The sequence below is a fragment of the Cyprinus carpio genome, chromosome B15 (genome assembly GCF_018340385.1).
Source record: "Cyprinus carpio isolate SPL01 chromosome B15, ASM1834038v1, whole genome shotgun sequence".
Lineage (NCBI taxonomy): Eukaryota > Metazoa > Chordata > Actinopteri > Cypriniformes > Cyprinidae > Cyprinus > Cyprinus carpio.
The window spans coordinates 14,854,553-14,874,581 of NC_056611.1; the positions used below are offsets into that span (position 1 = coordinate 14,854,553).

At 34.7% G+C, this 20,029-nt stretch overlaps 1 protein-coding gene across 3 annotated transcripts; it reads right to left on the reverse strand.

Annotated features, from left to right (window-relative positions):
* Nucleotides 1–1,208: 1,208 nt before the first annotated feature.
* On the reverse strand, nt 1,209–18,739 carry LOC109103156 (phosphatidylinositol-binding clathrin assembly protein-like). 3 transcript variants are annotated; one of them, XM_042739381.1, is made up of 24 exons: nt 18,068–18,739; nt 14,516–14,658; nt 14,325–14,397; nt 13,892–13,976; nt 13,438–13,552; nt 13,190–13,301; nt 12,734–12,840; nt 12,607–12,648; nt 11,444–11,455; nt 11,220–11,305; nt 10,898–11,021; nt 9,971–10,104; nt 9,042–9,133; nt 8,765–8,917; nt 7,328–7,411; nt 6,998–7,087; nt 6,380–6,490; nt 6,077–6,184; nt 5,912–5,942; nt 5,728–5,827; nt 4,617–4,676; nt 4,139–4,243; nt 3,796–3,907; nt 1,209–2,159 (listed from the first exon to the last, which is right to left on the reverse strand). In XM_042739381.1, exons 1-23 carry the CDS (start codon nt 18,195–18,197, stop codon nt 3,815–3,817), a joined length of 2,190 nt encoding a protein of 729 aa, XP_042595315.1. In that variant the 5' UTR covers nt 18,198–18,739; the 3' UTR covers nt 1,209–2,159; nt 3,796–3,814. The 3 variants fall into 3 exon arrangements, with proteins under 3 accessions (XP_042595315.1, XP_042595314.1, XP_042595313.1); XM_042739380.1 differs by lacking the exons at nt 13,892–13,976; nt 14,325–14,397; nt 14,516–14,658; nt 18,068–18,739 and having other exon boundaries at nt 8,783–8,917; nt 13,438–13,611; XM_042739379.1 differs by lacking the exons at nt 11,444–11,455; nt 13,892–13,976; nt 14,325–14,397; nt 14,516–14,658; nt 18,068–18,739 and having other exon boundaries at nt 13,438–13,611.
* Between the last annotated feature and the right edge of the window lie 1,290 nt (nt 18,740–20,029).

Here is a 20,029-nt window from a genome sequence, read left to right on the forward strand (position 1 = left end):
CTGTAGGCCAGTTGAGTTTGTTCTCATAAATTACAAATCCACTGAATGATGGATAGGCTACACAACCATCTCATGTAAAACTTGTCTGCATAATGATATTAATATGTTATTTGTGATTAGTAATTCAGAGTCAGCCAGGGTCTATGCAAACAACAACAATCATTACACAAGTCTTCCGTTTTCGTTTTCTGTACTGCTGTTATACAATGATTCGTTTAGGTCCTAATTTGATTAGTGCATGCTGATATACAACAGCACTGGGACTTTTGATTTCATCAGTTAGTTTGTCTGTTTTTGTTCCAGACAGTCTGTGCGTCAATGATGGGAACTTTTCAGTTTTTCTGTAGGTTACATACACCAGTAGGTGGCGACAAATTACTGTGTTTATGAGTGAATCATTGAATCATTTACCAGTTTGTTCAAAGCAGATTCAGGAACACAACATGTCTGTGTGTATACATTACTTTATTTCCTGGTACGTTCAAGGAAAATAATATTAAAATGTTTTTAATTCCCTCAACAAGTTTATATTCGAACAGGTTTAACCTGGTTTATGTTTAACAAGTAGGGAGCAAGGTTTTAAAACGGGTCGATTTCATTATAAACAGGCAAGCGAGTACAAACTCTCAAATCTGTCAAACATTTTTATACTGAAACTGTTACCAATTAGATTAATAGAATACAAATGATAATTTATAAGTTCCTATTGGTAGATAAGCTATGTTTAGGAGTATTTGTAAGTCATAAAGACTAGCACATGATTAACCATCATGTCAAGCTGAAAAAACTAATGCATGACCATAAACCAAACGTACACAAGATTTGTGGAAGCTGCACTTTATTTGAAAAAGAAAGAGTTCACTAATTGTTCTTACATCTTTTAAATACATAAACAAAAAAAATGACCCGTGAGGACAACACAGAAATTATTCAATAAAACTTAGGTCAGTTCCGATTTGATTGAATTGCTTTCATATTTCAAACCATCCTTAGCCAACCCCTGGACAAGCTGCCTACATGATCATATGTATATATACATAAAAGCACCGATCAACAGTGCTCGAACCGTCTCCCAGTCAGCGTTTCTTATATTTTACACTACAAATTTACAGTGATATCATTAACCCTGTCCGTGACCAATAGCTAGAGGAGCGTCCAGCTCCCGTTCAGTGTTCCTGGACTTTTAGAGAGCAGGGTGTCTAACTTGACGAGAAGTCTGAAACATTCAGATCAGGGGCAGCCAGATCTTTACGGTCCGTGTGAAAATGATGGCATGCCATGCATAATGCAGAACACCTCCCTTCCCAAGTGCAACACCTCACAGTCACGGAGGAAGTGCTTTTCTACTCCAACAAATATCTCATTGCAAAACCCCTAAGCACAGTATCGACTAAACAGTATAACAAACCATTCACTAATGATTACCCTCCCAATAGCCTTGGGCTCCAAACATTTCATCTACGGGAAGTTGTTCTAGACATAAAACTTAGAGAATAGTTAGTGCTCTATCATTAAGCTTACAGGTGTATTTTTCACATAATATCTATTTTAAAAGTCTAATCCTTCATTATACAATCCAACGCCCAAGAATAGTGTTATATTTTCCCCCGATGTACTTCGTAAACTCTCCTGTTTTATTTTTTAGGCATTAATTATAAATAAATACAAACGACACGCAAGAAAGGTCTACCGGTGAATACAATTAAAGTCGAAACTAAAAGATAAAGTGTGAAACAAAGTTACTGTTACTATTTCATAACACGTACTATATCAGATGCTGAGTTATACTCCGATTTAGGTCGGCGTTCGCCAGAAGACCTCTCATCAGAAGTTCCCGGTCGAAGAAAAAAAAAACCAACCTAGCAGGAAAATCAAACTATAGCTTCTCAGAACACTAAATATCCAAGTCTTTCAATGCCCTTACCTACCTTAACAGATTATAAAATATATGAGGAATCCCTTTATGGGTCAAACAGCAGCATCACTTGACATCTTAAACAAATTACGAAATGATTGCAGTATGCTCCCAGTCTTTCAACACATCTTTGACGTTGAGTATGTCGTGGGATCGGTCCTCTGAAGAGCATCCCAGCACAGACGGCAGAGCTTAATGGTTTGACATCAGGGAGCAACTTCATTTTGTGTTACATAAACTGCATCTGGAAAAAGAGAATTAAATGTATGATCAAATAGATGCTTTAAACAACAGTGTGTTAAGTCTACATGAAACAGTGTTTGCGACCCATGTCGCTTCCATACCCTGATACATTTATGAATGAAATCTGGAACTGGGAACTGATTGGATAGTGAAGAGTCTGTATGATAGTTTGAAGGAGAGGGGTTAAAAAATAAGAGGGTTTGATGTCAGACGAAAAGGAGAAACCTTTTAGAGGTATTACGGAAATTTGCAGGGGTTCTACTTCATGACTTTTCCAGTTTGGGTTTACTGGATATGTAAAATTATTTTATACAAACTGTACTCACAGAACATGAAAAAGTGATGAAATATCTTGAAAAATCTAGAAAAAAATATATTCCATATAGAAATTTCCATGACTTTTTAAAATATACTATCAGAGGGCTGAATATTTACTCATTTACTCTTACTGTTATTTGACATAAATCAATTGTTGAAAAATAGAATTAAATATATAATATATACTTGATATTAAACATTAAGAGAGAATAGTGTCAGTTTTTTTTTTAGAAAATAATTTTGTCATTTAAAACACTTTTCAAAAGTAATGAAATATCTTCAAATACCTGTTTAACTAGAAAAAAAATCCCTATAGAAATCTCCAGGGGTTTTTCAAATATAAATTCAGGCATGAATATCACAGTTTTAAAGGTGAACTAATTTATTGTTACTGTTACTTTACATATAATTAAATAAATTGTTAAAAAATATAATTAAATGTTTAATATATACTTCTAACTGAAACATATTAAGAAAGAATAGTGTCAGTTTTATTTCTATAAAAAAATATAAGATTTAAAATAATTTTGAAAGTTATGAAATATCTTAAAATATGTTTAACATTTTTAAAACACACACACACACACCACACACACACACACACACACACACACACACATATATATATATATATATATATATATATATATATATATATATATATATATATATATATATATATATATATATATACACACACACACAGACACACATGCAGGTGCATCTCAAAAAAATTGAATATAGTAAAAAAAAAGTTATTTTTTTGTAACTCGTGTACAGCTCATTAAAGTCAAAAATACAGTATCTTAAAGTATTAGAATATTTACATTTCAGTTTCATTAAATGACCAAATTACCAAATGTTTTTGTAATGCACCTGTATATGTGTGTGTGTGTGTATGTATATATATATACACACACACACGGCATGAATATCACATTTTTAAAGGTGAACTCCGTAATTTTCCCCACAGTTGTTGCTGTTGTTATTATTAATTCATTATTTATTAATTAAATTAGTAGTAGCATGAATTGTTTAAAATAATGTACACTCAGGGATATGTTTTAAGAAAGTAAACTGTCAATTTCATGTTAATAAAATTATTTTTTACATTAAAAAAATTAACTTTATTATATATATACTTATATATATATATATATATATATATATATAATGATAAATGTTTTACCTGGATCACTCAGTATAATATAATGTATAATATGTGCAATTTATTTGTACAGTCTTCATCTAGCAAGAGGCACGAGATGAAACTGACCATGGCATGCAGGACCATCAGTGATCACAAACACATGCGGTACCTAGACAAAAGACGAAGCTCTACAAGAAATCCTTGAGAGAGAGCTGTGCAAAGGGGTCTTGTCCTGGGGCTCTGAGAGGACTCTGACTGGAAGGGCTAGAGGCAGCGGAGGGCTAATGCAGAGAGAACAACACAGAGAGAGAAAGGAAAGAGCTTGGAGTGACAGGGAGAAGCACACGTGGAGGAGGACAGGAATGATCTGCACTTTGGGAGGGAGTTCTCTGTCTTCATGGCCCATTAGAACACAATGGACCATGATTACAAAGAGTGTTAATAGAAAGCTACATTCATCACAAGAACAACATAACGTACATGAAAGGTTAGAGAGATTGTAGGGGCTGTACCTGTGCGCTGGACACTGATCCGAACGGATTGGATGGCCTCATGACCGGCTGTGTGTACATCATTGTGGGCTGGGTCATCATGCTCATAGAGGGCAACTGTGGAGGCTACACAAATCACAACCATGAGGAATCATTCAGCTGACAATTTCAACAAATTAAAAGTGAACTTAAACCACAAAAAAAACTAAAACCTTTTTATTTGAAATAAAATCAACATTAATTAAAATAATAAACAAAAAAACATTGCAGCTTGTTGAAGCAACATTTCTCATTTTAATTTAGATTAAAATAAATATAAAACCGAAATACTTATATATATATATATATATATATATATATATATATATATATATATAGATACACACACACACACACACACACACATACATATATATATATATATAGACACACTAAAAACTAAATAAAAATAACTAAAAGAAAAAATATAAAATACAAAAATCACAGCAGAAATACTAACCATGCCATATCCCATCATTCCTGTAGGTGTTGTAGCAGGGAAAGCCATGATAGATGGAGGCTATAAAACAAAGAAAGACTAATAAGAACACTAAGTTCATATGTTATTCATTTCATTATATTTGCTCTGTTCCAAAAACTTAAGACAAAATCCCAGAATGCACTTCAGTGAGCTCAGTTAATAAAAGAGAGGCAAGGCAAGAAAAATGTCAGTTATGATTTAAACATTTCTTTCCAATAATGAGGATTGATTAAAACGGTTTAATGTAATGCCAATGTATTACTTTAACCAATATTTGTGTGCTGTATATTTGAGTACTGAACTGTTAGCTTAGCAACATGCTCATTTCAAATGCTACTGAAATCAATTGTGAGTCGCCTGTGTAGAGTGTTTTTGTTTCTGCTGCCTATATAGTGTTAGAAATTGAACATAAGGGTATAGTTCACCCAAAAATGAAAATTCTGTCATTAATTATTAACCTGCATGTTGTTCCTAACCCATAAGACCTTTGTTCATCTTCAGAACACAAATTAAGATATTTTTGATGAAATCCGAGAGCTTTCTGACCCTCCATAGACAGCAACGTAACTACCACGTTTAAGTCTCAGAAAGGTAGTAAGGACTTTGTTAAAATAGTCCATGTGACATCAGTGGTTCTACTTTAATTGTATGCCCAGGTTTGCAGTCAAGGGGGGTCAACACTAATTATCAAAAGTCAGAGCCATTCTGCATATTTTGTTCAGTCAGAGTTGACAATTTTGTAGAAAATCGCATAGTTTACGACGAGCACAGACTCTTCAGACTAAATCTCAGCGGATTACATGTTTGATAGTTTGAGTTGATTTCAGAACACACTGTTTGCACTTGTTATTTGTCTAATAGCAATGAGGTACTCATTTAGTGAATAATGCCCAGTTTTTCTCTGTAACCATTTACAAAGTTGGCAAGTGTATGATGCCTAGTGTTTTAAAATCTGTTTAGAATCAAAAAGTCATATAATGTATTCCAGCTTTAAGAGGTAAGGATGCACCCCTAGAAGGTAGCTGCTTATGGACGCAGCTCACTGGGTTTTGGAACAGAGCAATTTCATCAATTTAAAGTACAGCTGTACCATAGAGACCGGGTTCCATGTAGTAGATGGAGCAGTTTTGGGTTGCCAATTCATTCCACCAGTTAATTTTTTCTCTCCTGGTTGGTTCCAGTGGATATCACTGCGAAAACAGTTACCAATATTAACACCAAATCAGAATAAGAAAAATGTACATACTGAGCATCATAAAGGGCAAAATTCTTACTTTTTAGTGGTACCGTTTCCAATGCCCAGATCTATAGGTTAGAAAAAATATATTAGAAGACTTTAAAGAGGTACATTTAAATTTTGTATAAATTTTATAATATCTTCCTTTTAGCATCATATTCTGACAAACACAAATCAAAACTTTTGAATAACTGACACTTACTTCCAACAAGGTTGGCCAAGGAAGAATCCAGGTCGTCTGACACCAGTTTCTCTGGGAGCAGATTGGAGGACTGATTTGAACCGGCCACAGTGGGTTTCAAAATCCCTGCTGTGACATTCACAAATAAGACAGGTGAGTATATTTATATAGCATATCTGATACACAATGGTCATAATCAGGATGAAGCAAATAAGAAACATACAGGCATAAAAGCCAAGTTTAAAATCCTTTAATGCTGTCAGTTCAGAAACGTCTGATTACATGTTGATGTGTTTTCATTTGATTTTACCTAAAATGCCTTACCATCTGTATCCAGGCTATTAGTCGAGGCAGCTTTAGTACCGAAAACAGACTCAAAGTCAACATGCAGCTCCCCTGAGCTCTGTGGAGGAGGGATCTGTGGAGCTCCGTATCCTTTAAAAGGTAGAAAAACCCATTTAAACCTTCTTTCAGAAGTCACAATATAGACTAGGACACAGTCCGAAGAATACACAAGTTGAAACCATACCAAATTTAAGTTCAAGTGCTGCCAATAAGTGGATTAGCGTCCATGGTCACAAAGTTAGTAGAGGGTAAACTACAATCACGCACAAGACATCCTGAAAAACTACAAGGATACTTCACCAAAATTCAAAAACTGTCATCATTTACCCACCCTTGTGTCATTCTAAACTTCGTATGAGCATAGAAGGTGTATTTTTAAAGAATATAAAGGAAATGAATGAGTATTCGGGCTGTCGAGCTCCTAAAAGCACCATAAAACACAGTGAGGGTCAGTAAACGATGACAGTATCATCATTTTTGGGAGATATATAATATGTTATATTATGTTAGATCAGACAGCATTAGAGACAAAGGGAAACATATATCAAAAAGGGGTGCAGTTTCACACAAGGCAACCTCCAGCCACAGGCTCCCTACCTCTGAATAGGCCTGCTACAGTGGAGGGCTCAGACTGGAAGGGAGAGGGGTTTGGGAGATGCTGGACCATAGACGGCTGACCAAACGAGTCTGACAGGCAGACGGGGAGAAGGAGAACCAACACGGCAAGTGTTACAGACATAAAGACATTTGAGATTCAGAGAGGATTAGTAAAGCGCGTATTTAAACAGCAATATTAAGACAGCCATGTGCAGAAAGCAAACAGCATCCAGCAGGGATCATCACAGGTTCGTCCCTGTACACTGTTTCAGTGCTCCTATGTTTCCAGACAGAGGGGAAACATAGGTGGGATGGTTTGCATCATGGTACCTGAGATTAAGTGTTCTATCCGCACAGTGCGTTTGTAATTGCTTGATACAGATGAACTTGAATCAATAAAGGGATTGTACTGATCTATGGTGGAAAAGGAAAAACAATCATTCACTTATAGCTTTATAGTTTAACTACTAAACCTTTACAAAGCAAAGGTAGACTGAGGTGAAAACTGGAATGAAATGCGTGATTTTCTGACAAACTTTTGTTGTAGAACGCTTCAGAATGTTTCATAAATAATATATATATATATATTATGATTAGTTGCTGTCAAATTATTTAAATATTTATTTGTCAATGCCAGGTTTATATTTCACTTGCTGACCTTTTTGATAATTATTAAAATTGCATCTTACAAAGTCTTAAAGAAGAGCATTAAATATTATATAAACATTTTTAATATTTCAGTAATCGCATGTGTTAACGCATTATCTTTGATAGCCCTACTTTATATATTACCCTTAAAAGATCTGGGTTCCTTTATTTTTATGAAAGAAATTAATATTTTTATTCAGCAAGAATATATTAAATTGATCAAATGTGACAGTAAATACAGTATATTGACAATGTTTTAAAATCTATTTTAAAAAATGTTGTTCTTTTGTACTTCCTATTCATAAAAAATAATTCAAATATAAATATTTCTTAAGCATCAAATTAGCATATTAGAATGATTTAAGAAGGATCATGTGACACTGAAAACTGGAGTAATGCTGAAAATTCAGCTTTGCATTACAGGAAAAAATTACATTTTAAAATATATTAAAATAGAAAACAGTTATCTTAAATTGTAATAATATTTCACAATATTACTGTATTTTTGATCAAATAAATTCAACCTTGATGAGCATGAGACTTTCAAAACATTAAAATATTCTTACAGACCCCAAACTTTTGAATGGTGGTGTATTTAACTTATTCTTTGTTCTTCAAATTTAGATATTATAATAAATATGTTGAAACTTGGGCAAACTAATCTATTCAGAATGTAGTTATATCATCTTGTTTATCTGACTTTCTATACTCCAAGTTAACATGCACTTTTCCAATTGTTTTGGTCTCACACTACCTACAACCACTTTAATTTTAGCTTTAAATCAAGATAAAACCTGTAATTAATGAAACAGCCCCACTATAACAAAGCCAAAACAAAGCTATATGTGTACAAACATTATTTGAGGGTTATCTATAGTACTGCCGACCTAACCTCCATTTAGTCTCAAAATTACAGACTGCATTCTTACTCAGATGCCGAGCTCAACTGTAAGAACGATGTGACCGAACTTAATCAGAGGATTCCTGATTTTGACACAACGGGATACTGTGCATGCGAAACAACGAGGGACTTTCAGCGACCAGAAAAGCTCAAACTAATAAAACACTTCAGATGGGTGGATGGATGGTTTTGGAAGAAAGAAACTAAAGCGTGTTTACCACCAAATATCTCATGACCTGATGTCCTAGAGGAGAAACTAACACCATCTGATGACATAACGGGTAGATGAGCACCATCAACAACAAGTTTGGTTAGGAAAGGGTTTAGGTTTGGAATGGAGTCATCTACAGCTTCAGAAGAGGAGAAAGGATCTGAGCAGGCAAAAGGAGAGAGAGAGAAAGAGTCGAACAGGAGGACATTAGAACGAGACTCGAGTTAACACAGAGAAGGCTACAGCATGCTGAATCTCTGAGATGGTCTCACAAAAGGTCTCACCTCCCCATGCCGTGGCCACAGAGGGTCCGGGCTGCATGCTTGACTGAAAGTTAGTCTGCATGTCGAAGAGGTCGCTCTCCATCTTCAGGGCACTGAGGATCAGAAAACAAAACAAATGTCTTAATCCCCAACCGATTTAAAGGGACAGTTCACCCAAAAATGAAAATTACCCCATGATTTACTCACCCACAAGCCTAGGTGTATATGACTTTCCTCTTCCAGACAAATACAGCTGGAGTTATATTAAAAATGTCCCGGCTCTTCCAAGCTTTATAATGGCAATGAATAGTGTATAGTGGTTGAGATTTTGAAGCCCAAAAAAGTGCATCCATTCATCATAAAAAGTGTTCCACGCAGCACCGGGGTTTAATAAAGGCCTTCTGAAGTGAAGCGATGCGTTTGTGTAAAAATGTCATGTCATGTCATGAATTAGAAGTACAAAACAAGGATTTGTAAAAAATTAAAAAATTAAAATAATAATTTTGAAGGCTTTCAATAAAAGCCAAGTGGAGACTGGTTTTCCTTTACTGTAAACAAAACAAAACGAAACTCGCAAGACTAGCATATTCTGACCAGAGCTTATGCTCGTCCTATGTCCTACATCTTCCGCTGGAACGCCACTCTCGCGTGAACGTGCGTACGACAGTTAGCAGAAGATAGTAGTTTTAAATATGGAATTTTTCAAAAACGCATTGATTCGTTTCAGAAGGCCTTTCTTAACCCTCCAGAGCCATGTGGAGCACTGTTTATGATGGATGAATGCACTTTTTTGGGCTTCAAAATCTCACCATTGACTGCCATTTATACAGCTTGGAGGAGCCAGGACAGTTTTTAATATAACTCTGATTGTAATCGTCTAAAAGAAAAAAGTCAAATTACACCTAGGATGGCTTGAGATGTCACACTATGAAGTGAATTGATTGACTAACCCATTGGAGCAGCTGGGAGTGGAGAACAGGTCGATGGCAGGAGCTGTGCTGATGCATGCTGCTGTGGTGGAGACTGGAGAAGTGTCGGTCGTGGCAAACGAAGGCTTCTTGGATAGCTCCTTCAGCCTCTGTTCCTGTTTACAAGAAGCCAAGAGACCTTTTAGACAGGAAGGAGCCATCTGATTGGCATGGAGGATAACCTACCAACCACATTTCATTCATTAGTGTGATGTTTTGAGGATAAATTTGAAATCCGATACCAAGCTTATTCAGATAATTGTTTTAACAATTATCCGCCTTAAAGAAACTGGTTAAATGTTATTCAAAGACCAGATAATCTTTGCAAATTCTGGCAGTCTGACAACTTTTTCTACCATTTATCCCATAACCAGAAGTGTGAATTGAAGCAGCGTGGTAAGTTGTACACAAAGCTTTCTGATTAAAAAACCTGTGCATTTGGACTTATGGAAGTAGCCAGCCAATCACATAAGAAGTTTTCACCAACTCTTGCCAATATTGTGTGCAATATATGCATTATATAGACTATGAATGGTTTATGATCTTCAGACGCATAGAAAAGACACCCATGATTAATCTAATATTGTCTTCTAAGGCCACATAAACACTGTAAAGCTTAAGGAGCGACAACTGTATTTAAATATGTAAGAGACTCCCCAAAATTACAGTTTTGTGTGTACACAGAACAGAACTCACTCTCAAAATTGCAATAAGTGACACCATTGTAAACACGGCAAAGTTTTGCCATCTCATGCATTTGGTATCTGCTATTTTTGATCAAAGTAATATTACAGTGACCAAAGACTTGTTACATTCGCTGATTTTAACTAAACCACTGTCTACAGATGTGTTGTTATATCCTTTCCTCTGGTGGGTGAAATTATTTTTGGTATGTGTCCTGTTCTGTACCTTTAGAGCTTTCAATCGCGCCTGCTCCTCCTCCAGAGCTGCCTGCTTTTCCCTTTCATCCACTTTGGTGAAAGACATGCCAGTGTTGGCCAGAGATGACACAGCATTGGAGAGTGTGCTTGCCCTACAAAAGTCGGGGAGAGATAAATTGGGCTTCTGTGAGTATCAAATAGAACATTTACACCTAGAGTATACAGAACCCCTGCATTTGTCAAGAACAAGCTCTTATAAGTTAGAATCCATCAAGTGCTGTCAACATAATGCATCTGTTAGAACTCATTAATTTGTATTCAGCTCTGAATGTGACACGTGAATGGCCCACCTGCTGGCGGCAGTGGAGTCCTTCACCTTCTTTCCTTCTAATGAAGCCAAGTGTTGCTCCAGGGCATCCAAAAGACTGCTGGGGGCCTGAGGGAATGCACAAACATTTACTCAGGAATAAAGCACTGACTGCATCAAGACTCCAATGAAAAGACAGTAAACAGCTTATTTGCAATAAAAATTAAACAGTGCAGGAGTGCAGAAAAGAGTCAGAAAAGTACTTACACACACGGTAAACTGAAGGTGGACAGAAGGTGGAAAGATAAAGGGAAATACAGAATATAAAGGTGGTCTTGGTCAGACATATAATGCACGAGTTTCAAATCTGCTCTTATATAAGGCTATGGTATTTGCATTAGATAATAATCTGTCCTTTTCATGTGTCCATGTTTAACATTTGCCATTATGACTTAGATGTTAATGTATACGTGTCAAATACTGCTGCTTGTGTAAAAGCCTCGCATGTCACTATATAGAATGATGCATCAACATTATTATCATAATCATGAACCCAAACTCTCAGGAATATACTCATCATCTGAAATGTGTTTGTGCTTTAATTTTACTCTATATGAAGGTTTCTCGTACCTTTGGACAAATAATGTACACTAACTTTGCCGAGAAATATTTAGGAAATATTTTTGAGCTGAGCACAATCGGAAAAAATATATATTCACTCTAAAATCATGTTAAGATTTCAATGGCCTGAAGATATTTTAAAAGAAAATAATACTTTTATTCAGCAAGGATGCATTAAATTGATCAAAAGTGACTGAAGACTGAATTAATGATGCTGAAAATTCAGCTTTGCGATCACATGAATTAATACATTTTTTAAATATATTATTATATATATAAAAAAACTATAAACAGTTATTTTTAAATTGTAATCATATTTGACAGTATTACTGTTTTTACTGTATTTTTGATCAAATAAATGAACATAGGAGACTTTTTTCAAAAAACATTTTAAGGTCTTACTACAGATTTTTAAAGCAGTAATATACTGGCATACAGATTTTATTTAAATTAAATTTACAACCTACACAAAATGGCTCCAGCTATCTGAGTTAGAACCAGTTGCATATTCTGAGTCAATATACTTGTCATAACTGTGGAAGTCATGATTCTATTACCTCTATTATTGTAATTATTATTCTGAAATGTCCACTGAGCCCATAACACCTTTATTTGCTGTAGACAGGGAAAAGCTGAGAAATCTTTAGTGACATGCGCATCCTAATGACCTGCATGCATCTTTAAGTCAGAAATGCATTTGTGCAAAGTAACGTAAGAGAGAAAGCAGGACAGTTTCAGAGAATACTCAGGATAGTTAAAAATGCAGAACGAGTGCAGGTGTTAAAGTCTGAATAAAAGTGTAGTCTTACCTGAGACAGGTCAGGTATGTCCCCGCGGTCTATTCCCACCTGCTGTGAGGTGTGCAGAACAAATATGTTACATAGCGCTCTTTTAATGAAGTCCCTTGCTAACCACAACAACACATGAGAATCTCACCTCTGCCACTTTGAGGAACTCCGAGATCCGTGTCATACGAGTAAGGAATTTCTTGTAAATGTCCAAACCCTCTTTGCACTGGACTTTTTTCATATCAAAATACTTTTCTGTAAGAGGTAGATGAATAGGTACATAGGAACGCATTACAAATCAACACTATGCCGTTATCTATATGTGTAAATTATATCTGCATTTGGTATAGATTATAGATTTTAGACTTGAATTGTGGCCAGAAGCGATGGTTTAAAGTTAAATTGCCTTGATTCATCTGTTTCTTACAAACACACAGCTTTTTAATCTGTTTGGATTTGGCCTGAGGGTGAGTAGATTTTCAGCTAATTTTAATTTCTGGGTGAACTATTCCTTTAAACAAATATTTACCTCAATTCTTTAATGTGCATCTTTCAGAAAAAGTGAAGAGAGTGTGCTTACATGAAAGCATCCTGAAAGACCTACCCAGTAAGTTTATTATCCCTTCATTGTAAGCTGCAAAAAGTCGGATGGAGTCTTTGAAGAGAAGCATGAAGGCTGCATTGATAACCCCATTGGTAAGTTCATTGGCATTGACCTGGACACACACACACAAAAAAATACATTTTTAAATCACAAATGCTTTGCTTCTACAGAGTATATATTCATTGCATATATTCAGAAGTCATTTTTAGCAGTGAAAATGCATGTATGTAGATCAACCGTCAGCTTACATTGAAGTCAAGAAGGGCATCCATCTGGTTCTGTATAATGGGGATGGTTTTAAGAAGCTTCTCTGTGTTCATGGTTCTCATCACTCCGTCCACCCTTAAGGAAAAGATTTTAAAATATAGGTCAAATGACATTAGGGGGATCAGTGCATGGAGGTTTAGTGGATGATCCAGCGCAATGACTTCAAGCACTTAATGCAAGCACTTCAAACCTAGTGCTGCACAAATCCCTCTCAAATGATTTCGAACAAAAACTACAGCTAAGGCAAAAAAAAAAAACTTTTTTTTGTGTGGTGTATTTTTTGGTGGTATGATGTATCTGTTTTTGTTTTATATTGTGCTTTTATTGTGTAATTTTGCACACCAGAGAAAGCATGACCTAGATACTACCTTTAGATTCAAAGTCATTTTAGAATATGTATTAAAAAAATATCCTACCTAGATTCAAAGTCATTTTAAGTCAAATGCCACCTGTCGATATGAAACTGCTTTCTCATTCAGATATCGACTATACCTCCGAATGAATGTTGACATATCATAACCTAGGGAAATACCAATAAATATCACAGTTAAGAAATAAAGTATTTTATTTATAACAAATGATAAGGAGTAGTTGCTAAGGATCACAGAGGAAAAGTGCTACAATCAGGAAAAGGGAATTTGAAATGTTAAATTAAAACTGTGATAAAGTGAATGTTAAATACTATTATAAAACAAATAACATGAATTTAAAAAGAAAATAATGTTATTATAACATGATATAAAATGTTATGCTGTAAAATAAATGCTTAATTTACAACCATTTAAATAATGCATCCAAAGATGAGCACAAAAGAAAAATGAAACCTTTGTAGAGCCTGAAATAAATGTGAAATAGTTCAATACTGTACCTTGTAGGCCACATTTGTCCAGGAAATTACTGAGGAATAATGTGTTCCTGGAGGCCAAGTACTGAATAAATCGCTGTAACCAAAATAATAAAAAAAAAAGGTTTAATGCATAGAATTATTTGCAGATCTTTATAAGCGCATGGAACTATTTTTTTAATTAAAATGTGGACAGGTCTCCCACGGTTACGCACCTCGTTCCCGTATACCATGAGGTGATGTGTTGTGATTAGAGACTTAAAGACCACCACCCAGCTGGTGTTGGTGGTCCTCTCGAACAAAGAGTCTGCCAGCTGAGGAATGTTCACATTCATCTCATTGGTACAGTGTATCAGGTCTACAACAGAAATAGAGATTTCCATTAACTACTGAAATTAATAACTGGGTGAACAGACAAGAACTGAGTCTAAAGACTGCACTGGTATAGAGCTTAAAATGTAAAAATCAAAGGATTACCATGCATTTATAACATAAAAGAGAACAATAATACTCTGTGGAGAGAGCCCACATATATAAGCTTTTCTACATATAAAATGTGCTTTATTCTGGATTACGTAAAAGGAATTGCATAGCCCTCTACTAACTCTGCTGGTGGACTTTCTAGATGAAATGTTTACTGCACTTCTGCTAATATTCTTAGGGGAGTGAAACAGTTGTGGTGTAGACAGTGATGTAGTGTGGTTTCAGAGGAGCTGCTACTTTCTGAATGAATGAGGTTGACTTCAGTCGTGTGGTTGGTTGGTTGGTTTGGTGTAAAGCAGCTGCCTCCAGAACACTGCCAACTTTGATTCGTCCAGTTATGTCACTCCTACTCTGAGAAACAAAGCCCTCGCCACAAAAGATGTCAACGGAAATGTTCAGAATCAGATCTTATCTTTTCTACAGCTATAGCCATATCAGGCAAAAGCAGTTCATCTTTTTTTTGGTGAAAAGATCCATAAGTAAGCATAATTTATGTGATATATTACAACTTGAAGGGTTGGTTCAACCCAAAGACTGTAAAAGCTGTATAACTTCTGTGGAATGTAAAAGAAGATATTTCAGTGTATGTGTTTTTTTGTTTTTTGTCCAGTGGAAGTCAATAGGCACCAAAGCTGTTTGGTTACTAACATTCTTCAAAACATTGTTTCTTTTTAGATGCTATTATAGATTTTATTAATATTTTGAATTCGTTTTTAATTTTCTTTTTTTGTTTTAATTTTTATTTAATGTTACAGTAATTATATATATATATATATATATATATATATATATATATATATATATATATATCTTTACTACTAGTCAACAGTTTTTGAACAGTAATATTTTTAATGTTTTTTTAAAGAAATCTCTTCTGCTCACCAAGCCTGCATTCATTTGATCCAAAATACAGCAAAAAAAAAAAAAAATATATATATATATATATATATATATATATATATACTATTTAAAATAACTGTTTTATTTTTGAATATATTTTAGTGTCATTTACTCCTGTGATTTCAAAGCTAAATTTTTTAACATAATTACTCCAGTCACATGATCCTTCAGAAATCATTCTGATATTCTGATTTGCTGCTCAAAAAACATGTATTATTATAATAATTATGCTGAAAACATCTGAGTAGACTTTTTTTAGGTTTCACTGATGAATAGAAAGTTCAGAAGAACAGCATTTATCTGAAATAGAAATCTTTTGTAACATTATAAATGTCTTTATCATCACTTTTGATCAATTTAAAGCATCCTTGCTAAGTAAAAGTATCTCTAATTTCTTTCCCAAAATAAAAATATACTGACTCTACTGAAGCTTTTGAATGATATAGTGTGTAATGTTACAAAAGCTTTTTATTTCAGATAAATGCTCATCTTTGGCTCTTTCTATTCATCAAAGAATCCTGAAAAAATGTACTCAGCTTTTTTAGATATTGATGATAATAATAATAAAAAATATTTCTTAAACAGCAAATAAGCATATTAAAAAATCATCAATTATAAAAATATTTCACAATATTAATCCTTTTGCTGTATTTTAGATCAAATAAATGCAGGCTAAGTGTGCAAAAGAGAATTCTTTAAAAAAAAACATTAAAAATCTTTCTGTTCAAAAACTTTTGACTGGAAGTAGTGTATATGTATTTTATTTATTTTTATTTCAGTTTCAGCTATTTTAGCACATCAAGTTTTAGTTAACAATAATAATGTTTCTTCAAAATATAATCTTTTATGTTCCACAGAGGAAAGACATGAGGGTTAGTAAATGATGGCAGAATTTAAATTTTTGACTAAACTAACCCTTTAAGACTAAAATTGCTAAAGAGATAGTTCACCAAAAATGAAAATTCTGTTATACTCACTCTCATGTCGTTCCGAACCCGTAAGATATTCATCCTTCATATTTTTGACGAAATCCGACAGCTTTCTGACCCTGCATAGACAGCAATGCAACTGAAACGTTCAAGACCCAGAAAGGTAGAAGGACATCGTTAAAATAGTCCATGTGTCATCAGTGGTTCAACCGTAATGTTATAAAGCTACGAGAATAGGCTACTTTTTGTACGCAAAAAAAAAAAAAAAAAGACTTCATTCAACAGTAATTCAACAAAAATGAATGTGCATCGAACACAGACACTGAAGAGAAGAAACTAGAATAAATTCATTCTGTTTGTTTTCTTTGCGTACAACAATATTCTCGTAGCTTTAGAAAATTTATTGAACCACTGATGTCACATGGACCATTTTAACAATGTCCTACTACCTTTCTGGGCCTTGAATGTGGTAGTTGCATTGCTGTCTATGCAGGGTCAGAAAGCTCTCGGATTTCATCAAAATATCTTAATTTATGTTCCGAAGATGAACAAAGGTCTTACATCTTTGGAACAACCTGAGGGTGAGTAATTAATGACAGAATTTGCATATCCCTTTAAGTTTATTGCACTGAGTAAAATGCAATGAAATTGAATTATTATGTATGAAGGTGCAAATAATTCTAAGGATGCAGAGAACAATTACCACATTTTCCTTTTTTAAAAATCCTATCTACAGTCCTTCAAACATGTCATAGCTTGTCTTATAACACTGTAAGAACTAAATGAACGAGTAGTCAGGCCTGGCTGAGACAGACATAAATAGAGATCTATTCTCAAGCACAGACTTACTAGACTGGCACTAGACCAGCATTTCTTAAAGAAGGTGCACAGCATTCACTGACATCACCTGCCAGCTTGTCGCCAAACGAATATGACAATCAAATCCAAACGAACTTCTAACAATTCAAATACACCCCAAACACCTTCCTTACAATAACCCCTGCACACCAACCTAAGAAAAACAATAGCACTGATTTATTTCTGCCCAATGTGCATTATAAGGCATATTCATTTAACCAGAATTTACCCAGCATGGCAATGCCGAGGAGGTCTACATGAGGTCATAAACTGTATTAAAATAGATTTGGGCACTATAAAAGCATTATGGGATCAAACTTAATGACAATCCCAGCATTCTTGCTTATATAAATATCGCAGCATTGCACATGCACAGTCCTGCTTCAATACAGTTGAAAGTGATGCATGTCAGTATGTCATAAATGGCCCGTGTTTCAATATTATTGCACAGGTGTCTGTCTAAGCACATTAGCTTAGCACAACCAGGGCCTGCCCATTGTACAACAGCCTAAAATCGTAGCCATAACAATCAAAGCAGCAGCTGTACACACGTTCGTCATCGCCAATCATATTAAACACTCAGCCGGTAATACTTACAGTCCAAATGTTTCTTTTTAGGGCCCATTATTTCGTGAGTTGTTGCCTTGCACACTGTTTTGGACACGGCTGATCCAGTAACGCTATGCTGAGCAGCAGTTATCCTGTCTGTAATGCTCTGCCCAGACATCTTCAAAGCTTTCCAGCGACCGACAATCGAAAAATACGTATGAATATTGAAATTCACACTGCTACTAAGTAGTGTTCACAGTTCCCGGCCGACCTCGATACGAGAATAAGGGCAGACAAAGATTGCTCGGACAAGAGGAGGCAGATGGGAAGCCTTGCACACAGTTATCCGCTGCGCGAGACGGTGAGGAATCCACAAATGATGTTAGCGAATATCTCGCGTGGAATTGTTACATTGTTACGGGTTTCACTCGCGCGTTGTAAAGGCTCGTGATTCATCTCTCGTGTCCCGACACTAATCCCGCCGTTCAGCCGCCTCCTGTCTTATTTCTGTAAACCCGCAGGATTGAAGAGCAGCGAAGGCATTCAGTGAAATGGCGGGCCTGTGCTGTTCCATTAGAGCTGGAGGAATATGGGACACTGTCGCTGATACTGCTGCTGATCCTGGATCAGGCAGACGCCTTCACCATTACAAATGCGCGTGGGACATTATAACATTAATAACCTTACATTTCTTTTTATTTTAAATATTAGTAGTGACTGAATGCCAAGATAGCAATTCAATTCAACAGTTATATATTCCTGTTTTTTCAAGTGACTGGTCCTCTGCACAATTTTTTATCTGCATGTTTTTAAGAAACATGAAATTTTCGGAGTTGAAAGCAGTCCTTTCAGGTGTGTTTCTAATATACAAGGTGTTAATGGGAAGTAATTGCATGCAACTGAATCACGTAATTTAATTACAAAATAAATGTATTTGTAATCAGGTACAGTTTTGATAAAAATGTGTAATTAAATTACAGTTACTTATAAAAATGTTAACGATTACAAAAGGGGTTACATCTGATTTTTTTTTTCACATTAATTGATTTCTTTCATAAATTTCAGTGACTGCTCTAAAATATAAGACATTAATGTTTCAGCCGTTTAGGACATTGAATATTTTACTATTTAGGTTTATGTATATGCTTTATTTATTTTTTCCAAGGCATTGTTAGATGCCAGCGTTTCCTTTCATAAAGATTTGATTTCAAAAACACTATCATAGCTAGAAACTATTTCTTTTTATGGTTTTAAATCTGTATTTAACCTCAGAATGATCTCAAAGTTAGTCTTATTTTGTGGTATAGCTGTGCTTTTAAAATTAAATTATTAAAATCTTAATTCAAGTGATGAAGGATTTTGAAAATTACATTAATCAGTGTTGAGTACTATAAGGTTTACCATAGTTTACATGTTTGAAAATGATTAACAGTTGAAAATTTCAGAAAGTAATCAAAAAGCAATCAAATGTAATCAGTTAGATTACTTTAGTAAAGTAATTGAAATAGTTACACTACTTATTTTATTTTAGATAGGGTAACTTATAATCTGTAACCTATTACATTTGCAAATTTATCCTTCCCAACACTGAGGATATATATGCTCTTGCCATATATAAACAGTTCAACATCATCAAATATAGAAATAATGTGTAAAATCATTATATCATCATATGATAAATCTAGCCAATACTCATGTCGTAACTCATAGGATGTGAAATATTAAAAAGGACTTACGTATTTTTCACTTTTTAAACATGTGTATGGGTTTATATGGTTTATGAGGAAACAAATGTGAATAAAGACAATCTTTTTTAAAGATTACGTTTAAAGAGTAGGGACTTTGATGAAATTTGATTGACTTATGCACCTGAATCAAATATTGAAATTCAGAACAAATCTGAACAATAGTTTAGAAATTATTTTAAAACAAATGATATAGTGGCTTGCATGTATGGGCTTTATGTAAGAAGCAGTATGACTGTACAAGTTAATGGCAATGACACAAGTC